This window comes from Callorhinus ursinus, unplaced genomic scaffold, assembly GCF_003265705.2.
Source record: "Callorhinus ursinus isolate GAN/ISIS: 27379988/994484 unplaced genomic scaffold, GSC_fseal_2.0 scaffold53, whole genome shotgun sequence".
In the NCBI taxonomy this organism is placed as follows: Eukaryota; Metazoa; Chordata; class Mammalia; order Carnivora; family Otariidae; genus Callorhinus; species Callorhinus ursinus.
The window spans coordinates 552,023-569,838 of NW_027397115.1; the positions used below are offsets into that span (position 1 = coordinate 552,023).

The 17,816-nt window shown below is 54.5% G+C and overlaps 1 protein-coding gene across 3 annotated transcripts in view; it reads right to left on the reverse strand.

Moving 5' to 3' along the window:
- PHACTR3 (phosphatase and actin regulator 3) overlaps positions 1-17,816 on the reverse strand; it is a 227,879-nt gene that overhangs the window by 203,927 nt on the left and 6,136 nt on the right. The window contains exon 1 of one of the 3 annotated variants that reach the window (XM_073883990.1): positions 2,497-3,090. The exons of 1 other annotated variant lie outside the window; for it this stretch is intronic. In XM_073883990.1, the coding sequence (XP_073740091.1) occupies positions 2,497-2,614 (118 nt within the window). In that variant the 5' untranslated portion in view covers positions 2,615-3,090. Of the gene's footprint in view, positions 1-2,496; positions 3,091-17,816 lie in introns of those variants that run through there. One more of the 3 variants, XM_073883988.1, reaches the window with a different exon arrangement.

Sequence of the window (17,816 nt, forward strand, 5' to 3'; positions counted from 1 at the left end):
GGGGCGGGGGGACACCTGGGTGGCTCTGTCGGTTAAGTGTCCAACTCTTGATCTCAGGGCTGTGAGTTCAAGCCCCACACTGGGCGCACTAGGCATGGAGCCTACTTACAAAAATGCATTTGGGGGGTGAGGGTAATGCAACCTTGGGCTGTTTTATAAAAATCTAGAATCCGGACGAAAGGAGGCAACTCTTCTCCTTGACTTTGTACTGGGTTATTCCACAGCTGGTGCACCAGCTTCACCTTTCAGGAGTAGATCTTGAGAGCAGCAGGAGGACAAATGAAGAAATCCTGACGGGAGGTCAAGATGAGGGCTGGGACTTCTCAGCCCTACTGAAGAAAAGAGCAGACCAGTGTGATAACTGCCCTAAAACAGCAAGCTCTCTGAAACCCCCAGCAGCACACGCCATGAGACGATCCCGCCAGGACTGATGGACTGCAGCCTCCAATAAGCCATCTGAAGGATTTTTAAATAGGTCCGCCCAAAGCAAAGCATGCACCGCACCAGAAAGAAATGAGTTCCCCATCAAAAGAGGTATGCAAGCATGCCAAGCCAACCAGGCAAGGCTGTTAAAAGAAAATGCTCCCCTAGTCCACCCTTCCTGCTTCAAGTTCCCGGGCTGCTTCCAACTTGAAGGTTTTGATTCTCTTTCTGCCAGAACTCCTCTGCTTAACACAATCCATAAATACTTAATTGCTTAGTATCTTTAGCAAGGTTCTACCACTCACAGAATTATACATGCTATAGACTCTTCACCGCAGACATCTGCTCTCAGGGTCCCATTTTGACCATCTGAGCCAGAGACTAACTCAGGCGTTTGCCCTCCCACGGCATCATGTAAGCACCCAAGCCCTTCCACCTCTCCCTGGTGGACTGGCACCAGCCACCTGCCGAGCCCACTGTTCCCACCCACGGAGGCATCAACTCACAGACAGCCAAAAAGCTAAATCCTCCATAATTTCCGTTTCAAGTTTGCTTCCTTTTACTGCCAGGGAGACAAAAGGAGCTGGGGAGGATTCTCTCGTGACGAGCCACTCAACTTCCATAATTGGAACAATCATGGATGTGCATCTCCAACACAGAGAAAACCAATCCATCATGGAGTGCTGAAGGCTTAATCCCCGATTCCTAATAAAAGGATTAATTAAAGCCTTAAGGGTCGGCTTAGGGCAGGCTCTGCCTGAAACTCCAAGGAAATTAACTTGCCCTCCCAGATGTAGAAAAGCCAGGGATTTCCTCTGGCTGGTACCTTAGTTTGACCAAATGACACAGTGTCAATAGTCCTAACAAAGAAATCTTACAAGCCTTGCATGGGTTTATTGTTTAAAATTTCAAATTGGGCCCTCGTGCCCAGAGCTGCCTTTAATAGGTCCCTCTTTGTAGTTAGAGAGTAAAGCTCCTATGTGTTCCAGTTAAGTGAAGGAATCCCTCCCCACAAAGCCTGCGTTCACCCCAGCCCCGGGGATTATCTTGATTTTGATGCCCACTGTTTAACGTGATCAAGTCCCCATCTGGGGCCGGTGCATTTAGAGAGAATAAGTCTTCTAAGGAAGGTAAGGGCAACTTATGGTCGAAACATCATCTATGAGGGGACTGTGCTTCTCTAAGATAGGAAATTGAGTCCAGTACCTTGATACCAAAACATCAGCTTTGATTCTTTTTTTGAACCCTGCATTTCAGAAGCTCAGACTTCTCTCTGTGAAGTGAAAATTGCCTTCTGGTGGAGAAAGGTTTTAATGATCACTTTGCTTCCTGCGTCTCCATGGTGACAGGCCCCGCGCAGCCCACCCCCCTCCTGCTTTATTAGGCCTTTCTTCCTCTCTGGAAAGTAATCAATCAAGCCATATAGACGCCTTTGTAACCGGGTTTATCACCTAAACAATCGACGCTGACGCGGGGGCGGGGGAGCGGACAAAGTCCTTATAATGTAATGAAACCGGGCTCCGTCCTGGCGCACGCCCTTCTTCTCCCTGCTCGCCGCTCCGCCGGGCACACCTGTCCCGAGAGGCGGGCGGGCGCGCCCAGGTGCGCCAGGCCCCGCCGGAGTTGGGCGTCCAGCCGAAGCCCCCGTGCGCCGCGGCCGCGGGAGCGCTGCCCTGCCGGGCCGGGGCCGCCGGGGCCTCCGCCCCGGGGAGGGAGGCAGAGCTCGGAGCCAGCGCTGGCAGAGGCGGCCACAGGTCTGACTCTCTTCCCCCAACTGGTCAGCACCCAAGGCAGGGCAGCCCCTCGGAGGGGACCGCGGAGCCCACAAGCCTGCAAGGAGGGCCGATGCGGAGCGCCCGGCTCTGCCCGGGAAATCGGTTCTTTTCCGGACAAAGGGCTCCGCGGCGCCCCGGGCGCGTTCCTGGGGACGCGAACTGCGGAGCCCGAGCGCCCGGGTCCTGGCGCGGCTCCCCGATTGCAGAGCGCGGCGCGGAGCGGCGCCGGGGACGAGCCCAGCGCCGCCTGCCCCCCGGCCTGCCCACCTGCCCGGCCGCCCTCGCCCGGCCCGGTTACCTGGGTTCTCCCCGGCGTCGGCGGAGGAGGTGGCCGAGGAGTCGGTGAGAACGCTGGGGTCACTCTGCGAGCGGCCCCGCGACACGAGGCAGCCGCTCCCGTCCTCGGACGCGGCCATGGGCCTGGCCGGCGCGGGGGCAAGGTGCTGGAATCAGAGCATCCGCGGCGGCCAAGGTCACAGGCGAGGGGGCTGGAGGGGGCGTCTTTTTAAAAAGGAAAATCAAAAAGGACAGGGAAAGGGAAGGAGCCGGGCGACAAGGCCAGGCTGGCTTCAGGGCGAGACAATGGCCTCGCGGCCGCAGCCAGCCGCATCCCGGCGCGCGCGGCCTCGCTCTGCTATTTATTCGTGTTTATTCCCATTCTTCAGTCTATATTCCAGGAAAAAAAAAAAGTTGAACCAGGAAATAAAAACTTTTTCTTGTCAGTGTTTATTGCGTGCTTGGGGCAGGGGGTGATGTCCAGGAATTTCTGGGGGCGCTCCCTCCCCCCACCCCACCCCCCACCCCCCCGGGGGAAAAAAAAGGGAAAAAGGAAAATCTTTGCTCTTGCAATTGCTTTAATCTGAAAGCTGTTCTTGGAGCATCTGTTGGAAAACATTAGGATTCTCCCATCATGCCGTGCGAGAGGAGCATGACGTCACGAGAGAGGGGAGTGAGAGCCAGCGCCGTGATGGGGAGGGGTCTCATATACCTGGGCTGCCTGCCGCCTGCCCAAGGGAGGTGGGGGGGCTGATCATGAGTTATGAACTGCCTACCCCCCACCCCAGCAGAGCTCTAGAAACATGAACGCTTCCAGTCCCACTTCCTCCCCTCCCCAGTGGCAGGGGAGGAGACCCTGAGGGTGCCTCCCTTGGAGGCAGGGCCTAATCTCCACCAGCAGCTTCAGGCAGCTAGCTTGTCTCCCCGCCCTCCCTCTCTTGGGGATATGGAGGCCAGTAGGTCCTGCTGCCCAGACTCCACCACGGTGGGGGGGTGCCCTCCAGAGCTTTATCCCTGCAACCTTAACCCCTTCTCCACTGCCCACCCTGCTTCCTCCAGGCCCTCAGCCCCCTGCCTGGGAAGAGACAGGCAGCACAGGCCCCTGGTGCCTTCCAGGGACGCCTCCCCCAGATGTCTAGATGGAGTTGATGGGCCAGGCAGTGAAGGTGACATCCCCTAGGACTGCCACTTACAGAGGTGCCCTCCAAAGTGCTAATGAGCAATTCTCACCATTCCAGATAGCGGCATGGGGCGGGGGGGGGGGGCACAGGCAGCTCCAGCGTCTCCCGCTAAGGCCTGGGGGACAGGAAAGGTAATGAAAAGAGGAAAGCCCAATAAAGGCGCAGGGAAGGATTGGGTGTGGCACAGAGCCAGGCCTCGGAAGGTGCCCAGAGGAGGGGGCATTTCACCAGGGACACCGCGGGAGGCTGCTCCCGCCGAAGACTGGCCGTGTGCAGGGGCCGAGCATAGACACTACCATGCTGTGATCCAGTCTCAGCCCCTCAGACAACTCCAGGGGGCAGGCCCCGCTGCAGAGGAGGAAACAGATCAGAGGTGGGGCTCGCCAGGGGTCCCACGGCTGGCGACAGCAATGCAGGGCCTGCGACTTTCCGGGGGCTGTTCCTCCAGATTTGGTCAGCCCCTAAAGCAGGACTGGGGGGTATGGGGAGCACCCTGGCAGTGTTGGATGAACCCCAACGAAGGGCCAAGGACAGAACCAAGAAGTGGGGAAATAACATGGATGCTCGCTCCACACACAGCTTTGGACTGTCAGCAGCAGTAGCCTCCAGAGCAGGCAGGCGTGCGTGCATTCATTCATTCATTCATTCATTCCAATAGCCCGCAGAGAGTCTAGTGCATGCTGGGCACCACATCAGGCATTACGAATCCAGCAGTGACCAAATGCAGAAACAGCCCCCACAGTGGGTCGTCCAGGATGAGAGGGGAGGGTGGAGCTGATAATGATCACCAACAAACCAAGGGATGCCCCCCAAAACAGTTACAGTTGACAATACCATGAAACAAAGAGGGAACGGGGAGGACACTTCCCTAAATACTTTTTTCCACATAGAAATGTGCCAGATAGTGATGTGCCCAGCTCTGGGCTGAGCACTTTACTCGGGGCATTGTTTCTTCCTCAAGGCACCTGAGGAGGTGAGAGCAACTGGAGTCCTCACCTCAGACACGAGGGCAAGTCAGAGAGGTGAGTGGCCTGCCCGGGTCACAAGCCAGAACTGGCAGGGCCTAGGCCTACTGGCCCAGGGTGTCTCCAAGTGGGTCTTCAGGCAGCCCCCCAAGAGCCAAGCTGAGTCCTGGCCCCACGGGTGGGCTTTCGAACCCCCTACCAAGCACACCATCAACACCTCCCACGCGGAGGTGAGAAAGTCAGCAGCGGGCAGAGATGGAGCAGCGGGTGGCAGGAGGATGGCAGCCCAGGGCAGCGTCCCAGAGAAGAAAGGGGGCACCAGGGCCTCCAGCTATCTGCCGACCACCCACCACTCTCAGAACCCGTGCTGCTACTGACATTAAGAGTTTGCTTTAAATCAGGGGCGCCTGGGTGGCTCAGATGGTTGGGCGTCTGCCTTCGGCTCAGGTCATGATCCCAGGTCCTGGGACTGAGTCCCGCATCGGGTTCCCCACTCTGCGGGGAGTCTGTTTCTCCCTCTCCCTCTGCCTCTCCACCTGCTTGTGTGCTCTCTCCCTCTCTCAAATGAATAAAATCTTTTTAAAAAGATGATCCTTTAAATTAATTCTTGGCACTTACATGCATTTTAAAGGAAACCCTCACCACTGCCCCAGCAACAGAGAGGTGGCCTCCCTGTCATCTACAGGAAGGACTACAGTGCTGACTGGGACCCGCCAGCCAGGTCCACTATGGGCTCCAGCTTCACTGAAAAGGGAGATGAGCAAGGGTGGGACAGGCGTTCAAACGCTCACGACCAAACAGAGATGTTCTTAATGCGACCAGAAGGACACAGCACGGAAAAAAAAAAATTTAAGGGAGCCAATGTTCCTAAATGCCTGTCCGTGCACCACCCAAGATAATTTCTAGTCTCTTCAGTTGGTCTTCACTGCAATGCCATTCACCTACCCCCCCGAAACGTAGGGGCAGGACACCAAAGCACATGGTGGGGCGCCTGAGTGGCTCAGTCGGTTAAGCACCTGCCTTCAGCTCAGGTCATGATCCCAGGGTCCTGGGATGGAGCCCCGAGTTGGGCTCCCTGCTCCGTGGGAAGCCTGCGTCTCCCTCTCCCTCTGCCTCTCCCCCTGCTTGTGCTCATTCTCTCAAATAAATAAAATCTTTAAAAATAAAAAATAATTTAAAAAAATAAAAGCACATGAAAGAAGACTTGGCATTTGCTCCAGGAGTGGAGAGGCAGAAGACAAGAGTGACAACCAAGATTTCGTTTCTTAAAAAATATGCTTTAGCAAAATATTGTGATTTGTCAGAGCTGAGGAGACATGCAGCTTGTCGTTGTATTTTTCTCCGGCTTTGAAATGTTCCATGATAAAAACAGCTTAAAGGTAAAAAAGAAAAAAAAAAGGTGACCACTGCTACTGGTCAAAAGAAACTAGTCTGCTGGCTAAGTGCCTTCAGGAGAGACCGACCTTCCAAGTCAGCCAGCCCCAGAGCAGGAGTGGCCGGAAGTCTGGGAGGGTCTGGCCCATGAGTGGCAGAGGCCACTGTCCACAGGAGGTCCCAGCCTCGAGAATCCTCAAGGGATCTTTGTGAACGTTACCAACTATCCCTCCTCAACAGGATCCCTGTAAGCACCTGCTGGAAACCTTACAGGAACCAACAAGGCCGCATAACACATAAACAACCCCAAAGCCCATCCACCGATACATGGATAAATACAACGTGGCATACCCACCCACTGTAACATTATTCAGCCCTAGAAAGGAAGAGAATACAGATACCTGCTCTAATATGAATGGACCTTGAAACGTTACTCCAAGTGGAAGAAGCCAGTCACAAAGGAGGACATACTGCATGATCTCATTTACGCGACATGCCTTCAGAGACAGGCAGATGAGTGCTTGCCTTGGGCTAGAAGTTTGGGGGGGATGCGGAAACAGTGCTGAGTTTAGAGCTTCCTTTTGGGGTCACAGAAATGTTCTAAATGTTCTAAAGTTAGATTATGGTGAGGACTTCACAACTGTAAATATATTAAAAACCGTTGAATGTTATACTTTAAACAGGTGAACCTTATGACACATACATTATTGCAATAAAGCTGTTTTAAACACACACACACAGCAGATAAAGGTACCTAGGCTGGGCTTTGGATTTGAAGATGACTGGGTTTGCTTCTCACCTTTGCAGAGTGTAACCATACCTAAAATCTCTCCTGTCTCTGCCCAGGGCTTCAAATCAGGCTAAAGTCCTGTCCGGGGTCACCCTTCTGGTCCTTAATCAGAAAACCCAAAGCTATTTCTTGACTCCAGCAGCCATGATAACCCCAACATAGTGGCCTCCAAGAACTACAAAGAACCAAAGTCAGTTAAATTTGTCCCTTCAACAAACACTAAGTGGTGAAGGCCAAAGGAAGGTCTTCCTCTACCTGGGGCAGTCAGGAGGGACATCATGGTATAGGTGACCCTGGGCATGGCAGAGACGCGCAGGAAGTGTAGGAAGTGTCCACTGTCATCAGGAAGTAGGGGAAAGGGGCTGCAAGGAGCCCAATCTCACCCACACATGTCTCTAGAGTTGGTTTTATTCTCATACAGTGTGCAGATTAAGATCTATTTTGTGCCAAAACACATGATTTTCCTGGAATATCACAATGAACAAAATCTGATTGGTCCGTGGCTTCGTGAAGCTTGTGATCTTGAGAAGACAGGATTCACACCTAAGCCATCAGTCAGTCCACGGATGTCAGTGAGCGCATTGCTGGGCACACCTCACCTGGGCAGGGAGGAGCCCGGGCTGAGGAAGTGATGCTCCTCCTGAAGCTGAAGGCTCCGTGGGGATTAACCAGACAAGTCAGAGAGGAAGCGGGACCCAGGCAGAAGGACCAGTCTGGGCAGAGGCCAGGAGGTGGGAGCAGCATGGGGCTCTGAAGTCCCCAAAAAGAGGCAGAGTGAGGGGCTGGGGTGCAAGCCAGGCTGGAGAGAGGGGCAGGATACAGACCACGCAGTATCTTGTGCTGCTCCTTAGAGTCTGGATTTTGTTCCAAGGATGGTGAAAAGCAGCTGATGGCAGAAGTGAGTCTCCAGAACTCACTCACTGGCTGCTGATGGAGAAGGGACCTCGGGCAGGGGAGAGGGACGAGGGGGCCGGCAACCATCCAGGCGGGCATGGGGGTGCCGAGGCCAGATTCCGTGTGCTGCAAAGGTGGTCCCAGCAAGTTGGCAAGGGAGTGGCTATGGGGGGATGGGACGTGGGGGGGGGCCCGGTGACTCCCAGACTGTTGACCTTTGATGATTAACTGGATCTGGGCTGCAGGGACGTCAAGGTGCCCGTCACATCTGATACTGACAACAAGATGGGCACAATGCTGTCTCCAGGGTGGGGAGGGTCACCGAAAGGCCAGAAGGGGGCAGCCAGACCAGGAGCCCCATTTGGACGAACTGCATGAGACATGATGTGGAAGAGCCTGCGGCCTTGGCTCAACACCCACCGAGACTCACGGATACCGTCTGTTCCTTCCGTGAAGGGACACGAGCTCCAGGGTCCCGCAGACCCTCTGCTACCAGCCACAGCCCCAGTGACACCTCATCTTAGAATGAGCATGGTCACTCCTGCCTGGCTGCTCCACGAGGGTCATTCCGGGGGTCCGGTGGCAAGTGCTGACCCCGCCCTATGGTGCCTCTCCCAGGACCCCCTTGCCCCGTTGCCTGCCCACCAAACACACTTAAAAGGCACCCAGAGGGCACAGCAGCGGGGCAGTGAGGCACAGCCAGCCACCAACATGAGGCTACAGTCAGCAGGCGCTCAGATGGTAACACCAGCACCTACCGGCTTCTTTCCCCCGCCCCTTGTGCTTCCAGGAGCCCCAGAATCTGGGCGGCTGGGGTTTCAGCACCATGAGCTCAGGGATCTTGGTCAAGTCTGCTCACCCAAGAACGTGCCTGGCATGTCACGGGCACCCAGGAAGCAAATACATGTTGGCGGAGCTAATGCAGGGACGCACATGGTGGGCGTGAGATCCCGACTCCAGGGCGGAGGGCTCAGCCTCCCCATGGCCCGCATCTGTAGGAACAGAATCATCTTCCTCCGACTGGCTTATTTCTATTAGCATGATACTCTCTAGATCCACCCCTGTCGTTGCAAATGGCAAGATTTCACTCCTATGTGGAATTTAAGAAACAAAACGAATGAACTAAAGAAAAGAGAGAGAGAGAGAAACCAAGAAACAGACTCAACCTCAGAGAACGCACTGATGGTTTCCAGAGGGGAGGCGGGAGGTGGGTGGGGGCTGGGGGCTGGGGACGAAGGAGTGCACTTGTCACAAGGAGCACTGGGTAGTGCGTAGAATTGTTAAAGCACTATATCGTACACCTGAAACTACGTAAGTCTGTCTGTTGGCTACACTGGAATTAAAATTTTTTTAAAAAAAAAAGGAACAGAATCAAGCCAGCAAACTCAATCCCTTACAAATCACAGCTCAAGCCGCCATCTCTGTCCAAGCTCTTAGGGAACCAAGGGAGGAGGGACAAGAGGGCCAACCCCAGGGTGGGGACTGGAGGCCAAGGGACCAGCGAGGGACCAGCCAAATGCATCTCGCGCAGCAGAGCCCGGCAGTAAGGAGGGGAGCGGCGCCCTCTGCTGACCACCGGAGAAGCGACACCCAACGCGTCCCCCGAGGGGCCTCCTGGACCTGGCCTGGGGACTCAGCCTAGCACTTGGTTTCTTCCGCCCTTTGGCCACATTCTTGATGGGGTCTGCCCCTGCAGCCATATCCATAAGGCTGCCCAGGGTGGTACTTCAGGCAAAGCCAGCTAGGGCTCTTTTTAAAACACATGCAACTCTTTTAAAACAAAACCCTCCGTTTTACCAACCATGCTCTCCGTACCGAAAGGCGCCGGCAGCCAGAGCTGGCCTGGGAGACCCTCGACTTCCCAGCGATGCCCCCAGCCCTCCTAGGAGTACTGTCCACTCTCAGACTGTCCAGCAAAGCCCTTCCAAGCAGGAGCTGAAGACCCAGGCATGAGACGGGGTTCAATGGCTTCCTCTGGGTGGCCTCAGGTTTGCCACACTGCCCCTGTGCCCCGTGTTTGAGTGAGGGGACAGCCTCACTCTCTGGGTCTGGGCATTGGGCACAGTGCCCAGCACCCCGGACACCTCCATATGTGCTATAGCAACGCACCCTCTGGGGCAAGACTTCCGATATTGTCTAAGGCGCCCCACGCACATGCAGGTGGCCAGGGGTCAGCAGGTAGGTGGCGGCGATGGATTTGGGGCAAGAAGCACAACCAGGGGAGAGATGAGAGCACTCCCTACAGGAAAGCAGAGAACAGCGCAGTGGGCTCTGGCTAATCCGGGCCAGGGGTGTGTGGGCAGCACACAGCTATGACCCTCGGGGGAGCTTTTCTCCAGGCACTGCACATCCTATGCATTTCCCTTGCTGCGTGTGTTTGGTGGGGAGGTGGGGCACGCCCTGTCTCCAGCTGATGAACAGAGAGGGGCCGGCTTCCGAGGCCTCCGGGAAACACTGCTACAGACCAGAGGGCCACTTACAGAAAAGGCATTTGCTGTTGGGACCGTTGCTGAGAGCTGGGCTCCTGCTTCCTGCCTCGGAGTGTCCTGTGGGGTCTGCAGCCTCGGCAGCCAGCCCGCGACCCTGCAGTACCACACGTACGATGGCATGCCCGCTACCGCAGACAGAGACCTCAGGTGGCCTCCCTCCAGATCTTGTGTGCAGAGAGCGAACCTCCTATGACTCCTGCCACTGCTCCTGGGTTTTCAGTTACTTTACGTGTAGACCTTAGTCTGTGCCGTTCTAAGCACTTTACTAATGTGGCTAGTGCTAAAAGTCACCAAATATGGGAGGTCCTCCTACATTCCCATTTTGCAAGTGGGACGCAAATTGCTTAGTACTTGCCTGGAGAGCAGAGGCAGGATTTGAACCCAGGTCCTCTGCTCCCCAGCTCGGGCTGTTACCACATCAAGCACAGCCTCAGTGGCACACGCAGGGACTACCCGCTTTCTCAGTCCCCCAAAAGCCACTGACTTGACGATGATGACAGAAGATTTAACAACTGCATTTCTGCAATCATACGGCTTACCGAGAAGCTGACATGCGTGATTCACAATCCTGGGAGGCTGGCATCACTGTCCTCTTTCTAGGAACCGTGAAGGTGAGCCCCCGAGAGGGTGTGACTTACCAAAGGTCCCAGAGCTAAAAAGTGACAGCGACAGGACAAGACCCCTAGCATCTTTCCGCTGTGCCCGCTCATCCCTGATGCCTCCCATCCCGCCCGGTAACTCACCGTGACCCCAGCCTAGCCTGAAGCCATTTGCATGGGCAAACACACTCAGAACCCAACTCCAGTCCTGGCCCCATCGGGCTTGCTGACAGACCAGCTAATGCTGGAGCAAGAGGGCTGGCTGCCTCTGCCAGGACGAGACCCAACCTGTCCCTCACACAGCACAGACATCCCCTGTCATCTACTCCACGGGGACCCACATGCACAGGAAGATACAAACAAGGCAGATAAAGTGAAAACAACCTAATGTCTCTCAAAGCCTAATGGCTGATCTTGGATAGATCCAAACTGGGGGGTGTGACATAGAGGCTTTTTTTTTTTTTTTTAATGAAATGAATCTGTGTGTGGTTACTTCCAGGGCAAGCGGATACATTGCATACCAACAGTGCCAAATGCCAGAATCACGCTGCACGTGCTTAGACGTGGGGTTCTGGGCTGCCCCGTCCCCTGCTGCCCAAGTGGCTGCCTCCAGGAGCGGCTGCTCACCCAAACTCCCCACCAGAGGTGCTCTCATTTGTGTGGGGAGAAGGAGATCATGAAACGTTTGTGTGATTGTCACGTAAAAGATGAATAAAAGGGCAAACCTCTACCCCTGTTCTGCAGCTATGCTTGCTGCAGGAACCGTCAGGTCATTTCACTCTTTTGCCTTTTAAGAAAAGGTAATTCATGTTTAACTAATGGTCTTTGTCACCCAAACACTTAATTCTTCCTCCAAAAAAAGTGTACATTTTAATATGTTCACCAGATCGATATTCTGAAGAGAAATGTTTCTCTTCCCGTGGGAGACGGCAGAGCAGGGCTGACTGACTTAACCGTAGAACAGATTGATATCACCAACACCCTGTCATAGAAATGGCAGACGGAGCGCTTTACACTGTAACAGTCCAAACACAGCACTGAGCTGATCTATAAATTACAGAAAATCCGTAGCGCTAGGTTTATAGGTAGTACTTTAAAAATACATCCTAAGTCCCGTGGCTGGAGTGATAATCCCAAGAATCCACTTGTACAAACCCATAAATAATGCTGATAACGTCCGTATTTTCATAGAAGCCGTGATCTCTTTCAGAGGCCGGCGCTCATTAAAACTGACGTGAGCTCTCAAGCCGGTGGGCCGACAGGGACTTCGAACATGAGGGAGCAATCATTTAGGCAATCAGACTTCGGCATCCCCACCAGACTCCTGCCAATCCCACACCAGTACCAGGGATTTCTGCAGCCTCTGGGGGGACAGCACTGATTTCTGTGTTTAGCAGAGGACACTTCAGTCAGCCCCTGGGGTACAGCAGCTACTCCTGGTGTCTCACAATGGAGTCTGGAGAGTTTCTGACCCTCTTGGTTCTTTTCCAGGGCTACTCGGGGGACCCATGTGTCTACTCATGCCGTGGCATAAAAGAGAACCTCAGAGTTTTAGGACAATGGGCCTGGAAGGCTATCAGCAGGAGGGAACAGAGGTGCAAGAATCTCAAGTGGGGTTGGCCCTGGCTCCCACTAGGACCTACAGGAGACGGTGAGGACGAGAATCTGGTCCTTTATTTAGATCCAGGCAGGGGCCCAGAGACCACACAGATCCACCAGGCTTGGTCTGAGAGAAACATCCTGGAGAACATAAGACCCTGTGTTGGGTTTGACTGATTGATTTGCTCATGCATTGATTCATTTGTCACTCATTCATAGTATGTGAAAGGCATTATGCAGGGGGGCCGGGGAGCGTGCTCCTGACAATAGCATGTGCAAAGGCCCTGAGGTTGGGCAGTTTGAGCAGCTGGGAAAGGGCTGGGTGGCAGGGAGTGGGTGGGCAGAGAGGCCCCAGAACTCAAAGGGCCTCGTGACCCATGGGGTGGAGCATGAATTTTATCCAGGGAGGAACAAAAAAACTCAACAGGGTCTCCAGACAGGACAGAGACAGGATTTAACTTCTCTCAGGACATTATGGGGCCACTGGGTGGAAGGCCAAGTGGAGGGAGGCAAGAAGGGCCAGGAGACAAAGGGGTGCATGGGGACCGCTGCATCCAACATGGAGGACGGGGAAATTCAGGGCAGTGTGCAGAACCAGATACACTCTATATTCTGCCAACTCCTCATTCAAATGTATCTTGCAGCTACAACTGTAATAAAGGAAAAAATCCTATACACCATCACTATTAAAATACAGATAATTAACAACGGATTTATGTGCTAAGTTAGAGGGAGGTTTTTGTTCCAACGTTAGGATTCCTCAAAGCAGGACTCAGCCGCCCAGCCCCCACACACTCGTGCAGCTGGGGTAAGGTGGTCCCACGTACTGGCGTCACCTCACTCACCCCATCCGTACTGAGCAGCTCCCTGTGGGCCAGACCCTGGGCTAATCTACTTACCCAAAGTGTGGAAGGCAGGATGCTAATCCCCCCGGGATTCCTGACCCCCAGTTACTCAATCAAACACTCCTCTAGGCACTGCTGTGAAGGCTTTCGTGGACGGAATCAGGGCTACAATCAGCAGACCCGAAGACGGGGAGATTATCCTGGATGATCCAGATGGCCCCGTGTAATCATTGGAGCCCCACAACACAGAGGGGAAGGCAGGAGAGGAAGAGATGGGGTGGAGGGGAGGGAGGAGGGACTTGAAGCTGTGAGGAGGAGTCAGCCCCCACTGTTGGCCTCGAGGAGCCACAAGCCAGGGACCAGCGGCCTCCAGAAGCTGAGTGATCCCTGCCAACAGCCAGCAGGAAAACAGGGAGCTCGGGCCTACCGCCTACAGCCTGGGAGCTGAAACCTGCCAAGCAGCTTCGTGAGCAGGAAGCAGAGTCTCCCCCAGAGAGTCCAGTAAGGAGCACAGACCTGCAGATCCCTGATCTCGCCCTGCGGGACCCAGGGCAGGGGCTCAGCCAAGCCCACCGGACTCACACCCATGGAAGGTGGTGAACATAAGTGGGTATTACTCTAGGCTGCTCACCGTCCTTTCTTTCAGCAGCCACAGGAAACAAATACACACATCCTCTCTTCCATCCTCCCAGGCGGCTGAGGACACCGGTCCTGGGGTCATCCTCCAGCATGACTAGAATGGGGGAGGTCACGCGGGGAGACAGCGGTGCAGGCGGAACCAGCCATCCACCTGACTCCAGGGGTCCTTCTCCCAGCTCTGTTCGGCTCTGCACCCCTCCGCCCTGCATAGAGGACCACAGAAGAGAGATGCACTCACATCCAAGGTCAACTCAAGGCTCAAATAAAGGGAAGAGGCTGCAGAGGCGGACGGGTATGGTGGACCCTCCCCCCCCCCGCCGCCATCCCCCTTGCAGGGCACGCACTGTGCCGTGTGGGGAGCATGGCTCTTTCCTGCCGCCAGCCTCCTTGTTTCCAAAGCAGGCACCTCCAAGGTGCAGCTGGAATTGGGTCATCCATTAAAGACTCTCAAATTAGGCACTAAAAACTAGTACTGCCTTCCAGAACAGACGGGAGAGAGCATAGATTTCGAGAGGCAGGATAGCAAATGGCTGGGAATCCAGAGTTGGCCAAAGGAGACCACTCAGGTTCAAAGGTAGCCCCACCAGCTGTGTGACCTTGGGCAAGTGATCCGATCTCTCCAAGGCTGGGTTCTCCTCATCTGTCAAATGGGGTCATAGCTCCTCTACAGACGTGCAGATGGATGAGCAGACTGAGTACAGCACTCAGCCTGGAGTCTGGCACTGGCCGGCGTGATGACCACTGTCCCCGCAGGGTGACTTCACGGTGGTTTCTCTCTGGTTCCACACCAGGGTGACTCCCAGGCAAACCCAATTGCAGGTGAGAAGCGTAAGGTATGTGGCACTTTTACCCATGACCGTAATTCTCCAAGTTGGAGATCCCTTTAATCTACAAATAAGAGAGGTATGTCTTTTTATTATCCCAATGTTTAACCCAGAGGTAAAACTTTGCCATGATTTTCTGTGGATTATAGAAAAAAGCACAGACAACAAAGCCATTAAAATAAAAATAGAAATAGAAATTTGCAGCAAGCCTCTGCCCTACCGGCATCCTCGTTATCTGAGTGAGTGAGAATTACAGTAAAGAGACTCGCAGTCGGCGGATAACGCTCCATTCCTACGTGGTACTAGACACTCACAAGGGGAGAGATACAGCTCTTACCTCGTTTAGCAACCTCATCTAGTGCAGCCTATTTTTAGTTCTTACTCTTTGGGGAAGTGGCAGAGAACTCCCATCAAAATCTGTAATGCACACTCCTCAGGCAGTGGGACTCTTGCCCACCTTCCCAGAGACCACGTTTGTGGCCAGAGGAATGGGCCGAGGGCGGTGCAGCGACAGGTGAGGACACTCTGACTATGGCTTCGGTAAAGGCGGCTGCCAGGTGTCTTTCAGGGAACTCGCACACAGAACATGGGGTCGGTATGGAGAATAGGGCCCCACGGTCTACACACACCCATTCACGTTTCCTTGTAGAAACGGTATGTAAATCATTCGATACAGTCTGAAAATACGGTGCGTGTTCAGGAGAACATGGGAGCCACTCAGAGACCCATATGAAGAGGCCGCCAGCCTGCCTCCTGCCCTGTGAAGGTTAAGTGCTACTGAATGTGGGGATTCGAGGGCCTCATGGTGCCCCCTTTAGGGAGGAGCCAGAGGCTCTGTCAGAACAGAGGCCACCCGGAGGAAGACTCTGCTGTGAGCTCTGAGGATGGCTCTCTCCATGGGGCCAGGAGAGGAGATGTTTCCCGCCACCAACTGCCGCTCGTGTGCACAGTAGGGCCACAGAGTTGATAGTGCACCTACTATGTGCTATGCACGGCCAGGCACCGAGCTGTGTGCTATGCACATCACTGCTGCAAGAGCGGGGAAGACGGGTCATTAACGGGGGAGCAAACACGTGACTCTTGCGTGAGGACCACCTCCAGGTTTGGGGAGTCACCAGGGGCCCAGACACAGTCAGACGCACAGCCATGACTTACTATATCATAGTGAAAAGACCACAGAGCACCATCAGCAAAGGGAAAAGGTGTGCGGAGTGAAGCCCAGGGGAAACCAGGCACAAGCTTCCAGAAATCTCTCCCAACAGAGGCATGCTGACAGCACGCACGTCCTCCTTCTGACAACACCTGTGAACTTCTGTCTCCCAGGGAAGCCCCTCAGAGACCCAGCACCCACCGTTGGCACCAGGGGCTGGTTCTGCAGATGCGCTCCGCCTGGCGCACACCAAGAGGCCCAAGAAGCAGGTGCTCAGCCTAAAGCACGGTGTGCAGACAGCTGGGAGCAGCGAGCCACTCTGGTCCTTCAGAGAACTGTGGGACCTGTCCCGAAGCCCAGCTGCTTGGGCACCAGGTGAAGGCCAGCCTTGCAAGCAGGACTTCCTAAGGAGAGCAGACAGGCTGGCTCAGTTAACCCTTTTCACACAATTACACACTGTGGTGAGGGCTGCACAGGAATTAAGAAGAGCATGTGTTAGGCTCGGAACAGCAAGAGGAAGGGGTCGTTCAGACAGGGTGGTAGATGCTAATTTCCAAATATGGCCACAGCATCGTCCCACCTCACAGGTCCTTCCCATGTGACCTTGCACCTCCCCCACCGAGGGGTGGGTGTCAGCTTTCACCCCTGAGTCTGGGTGACTTCCAGGGCCGGATCATCAAAGATGACAGAACTTGAGCCTGTTTCTCTTAGGATGCTCCCTCTTGGGACCCCCATTCCCCTGTGCAGTCCATGTAGCAAGGATCTGAAACCCACAGTCCCAGCTGAGCTCCCAGCTCCAGAAACCCCAACTTGCAGGCTGGTCTGGACTGAACTGTGTCCCTTCAAAATTCATACACTTACACCCTTGACTGTATCTGGAGACAGGGCCTTTAAAGACGTAATTAAGATAAAATGAGGCCGGTAGGGTGAGCCCTGCTCCAGTATAACTAGTATCCTTAGAAGCAGAGGAAATGTGGACACGCAGAGAGCCACCAGGTGCACGCGCACACAGAAGACAAAGGCCATGGGAGGAGGCAGCCATCCACAAGCCAAGAAGAGAGGCCTCCAAAGGAATCAATGCTGCCTGCACCTTGATCTTGGACTTCCAGACCAGTGAGAAATCAAATTCCTGTTGTTTAAGCCTCCCAGTCTGTGGTGTTTTGTTATGGGGACCCCAGAAAACTAACATATCAGCTGTATGAGTCATGGTCCCCAAAGAAACAGGGCAGGAGATACTAGACACAGGTGACTAGACTTATTACAGGGACTGGCGCATGTGCATCACAGAGGCTGAGAAGTCCAACGATCTGCCACCCGCAATTGTAGACCTGGGAACACCTGGGGCAGAGGTCCAGCCCACACCGGAAGACCCAGAGCCGATGTCCAAGGGCAGGAGAAGACGGGCGTCCCAGGTCTGAGGACCCAGGACTGCTGGATTCCACTCGGAGCAAGGCCTTATGAAGACACACATATTCATGCATACCCAGTGACAGGTGGAACCAGTCACCTTCCCTGGAAACACAGCAATTACACAAAACAACATCTTCCCGGGTAACACAGGCCACCAGCCTACAAAGGGCAACACACCCCCACCCCCGTCCTCTCTGCCCAAGACCATAGAGTACACAGTGTGGGCCTGAGTCTGCCAGGAGCCTGCCGGGCCCCAGTCATACCATCCCAACCAGGCTGCCAGGCTGGCTCAGAGAAGGCTGATGCGAGGGGCGTGGGCTGTTGTTATTTTTCCTTAAAGCTGAACTTCCTACAACTGAATTTTGGTAGAAATCCCAAATGCGGCAGGTTGTCTTAATGAAGCTCAGACAAAGGAGGGGTTTGGGGAATCCAGTTTACTGACAGTGAGTGAGTGAGTCATGAGAATGCTTGTCTGGGCGGCACACGGGGAGGGTCTCCTTCTGGGGGCCTGGCCGTGGAGAGCAGTCAGGGTGGCTCTAGAGGAGACACATCTAGATTTTTCTGAATAGCTGGCCCCTATGAG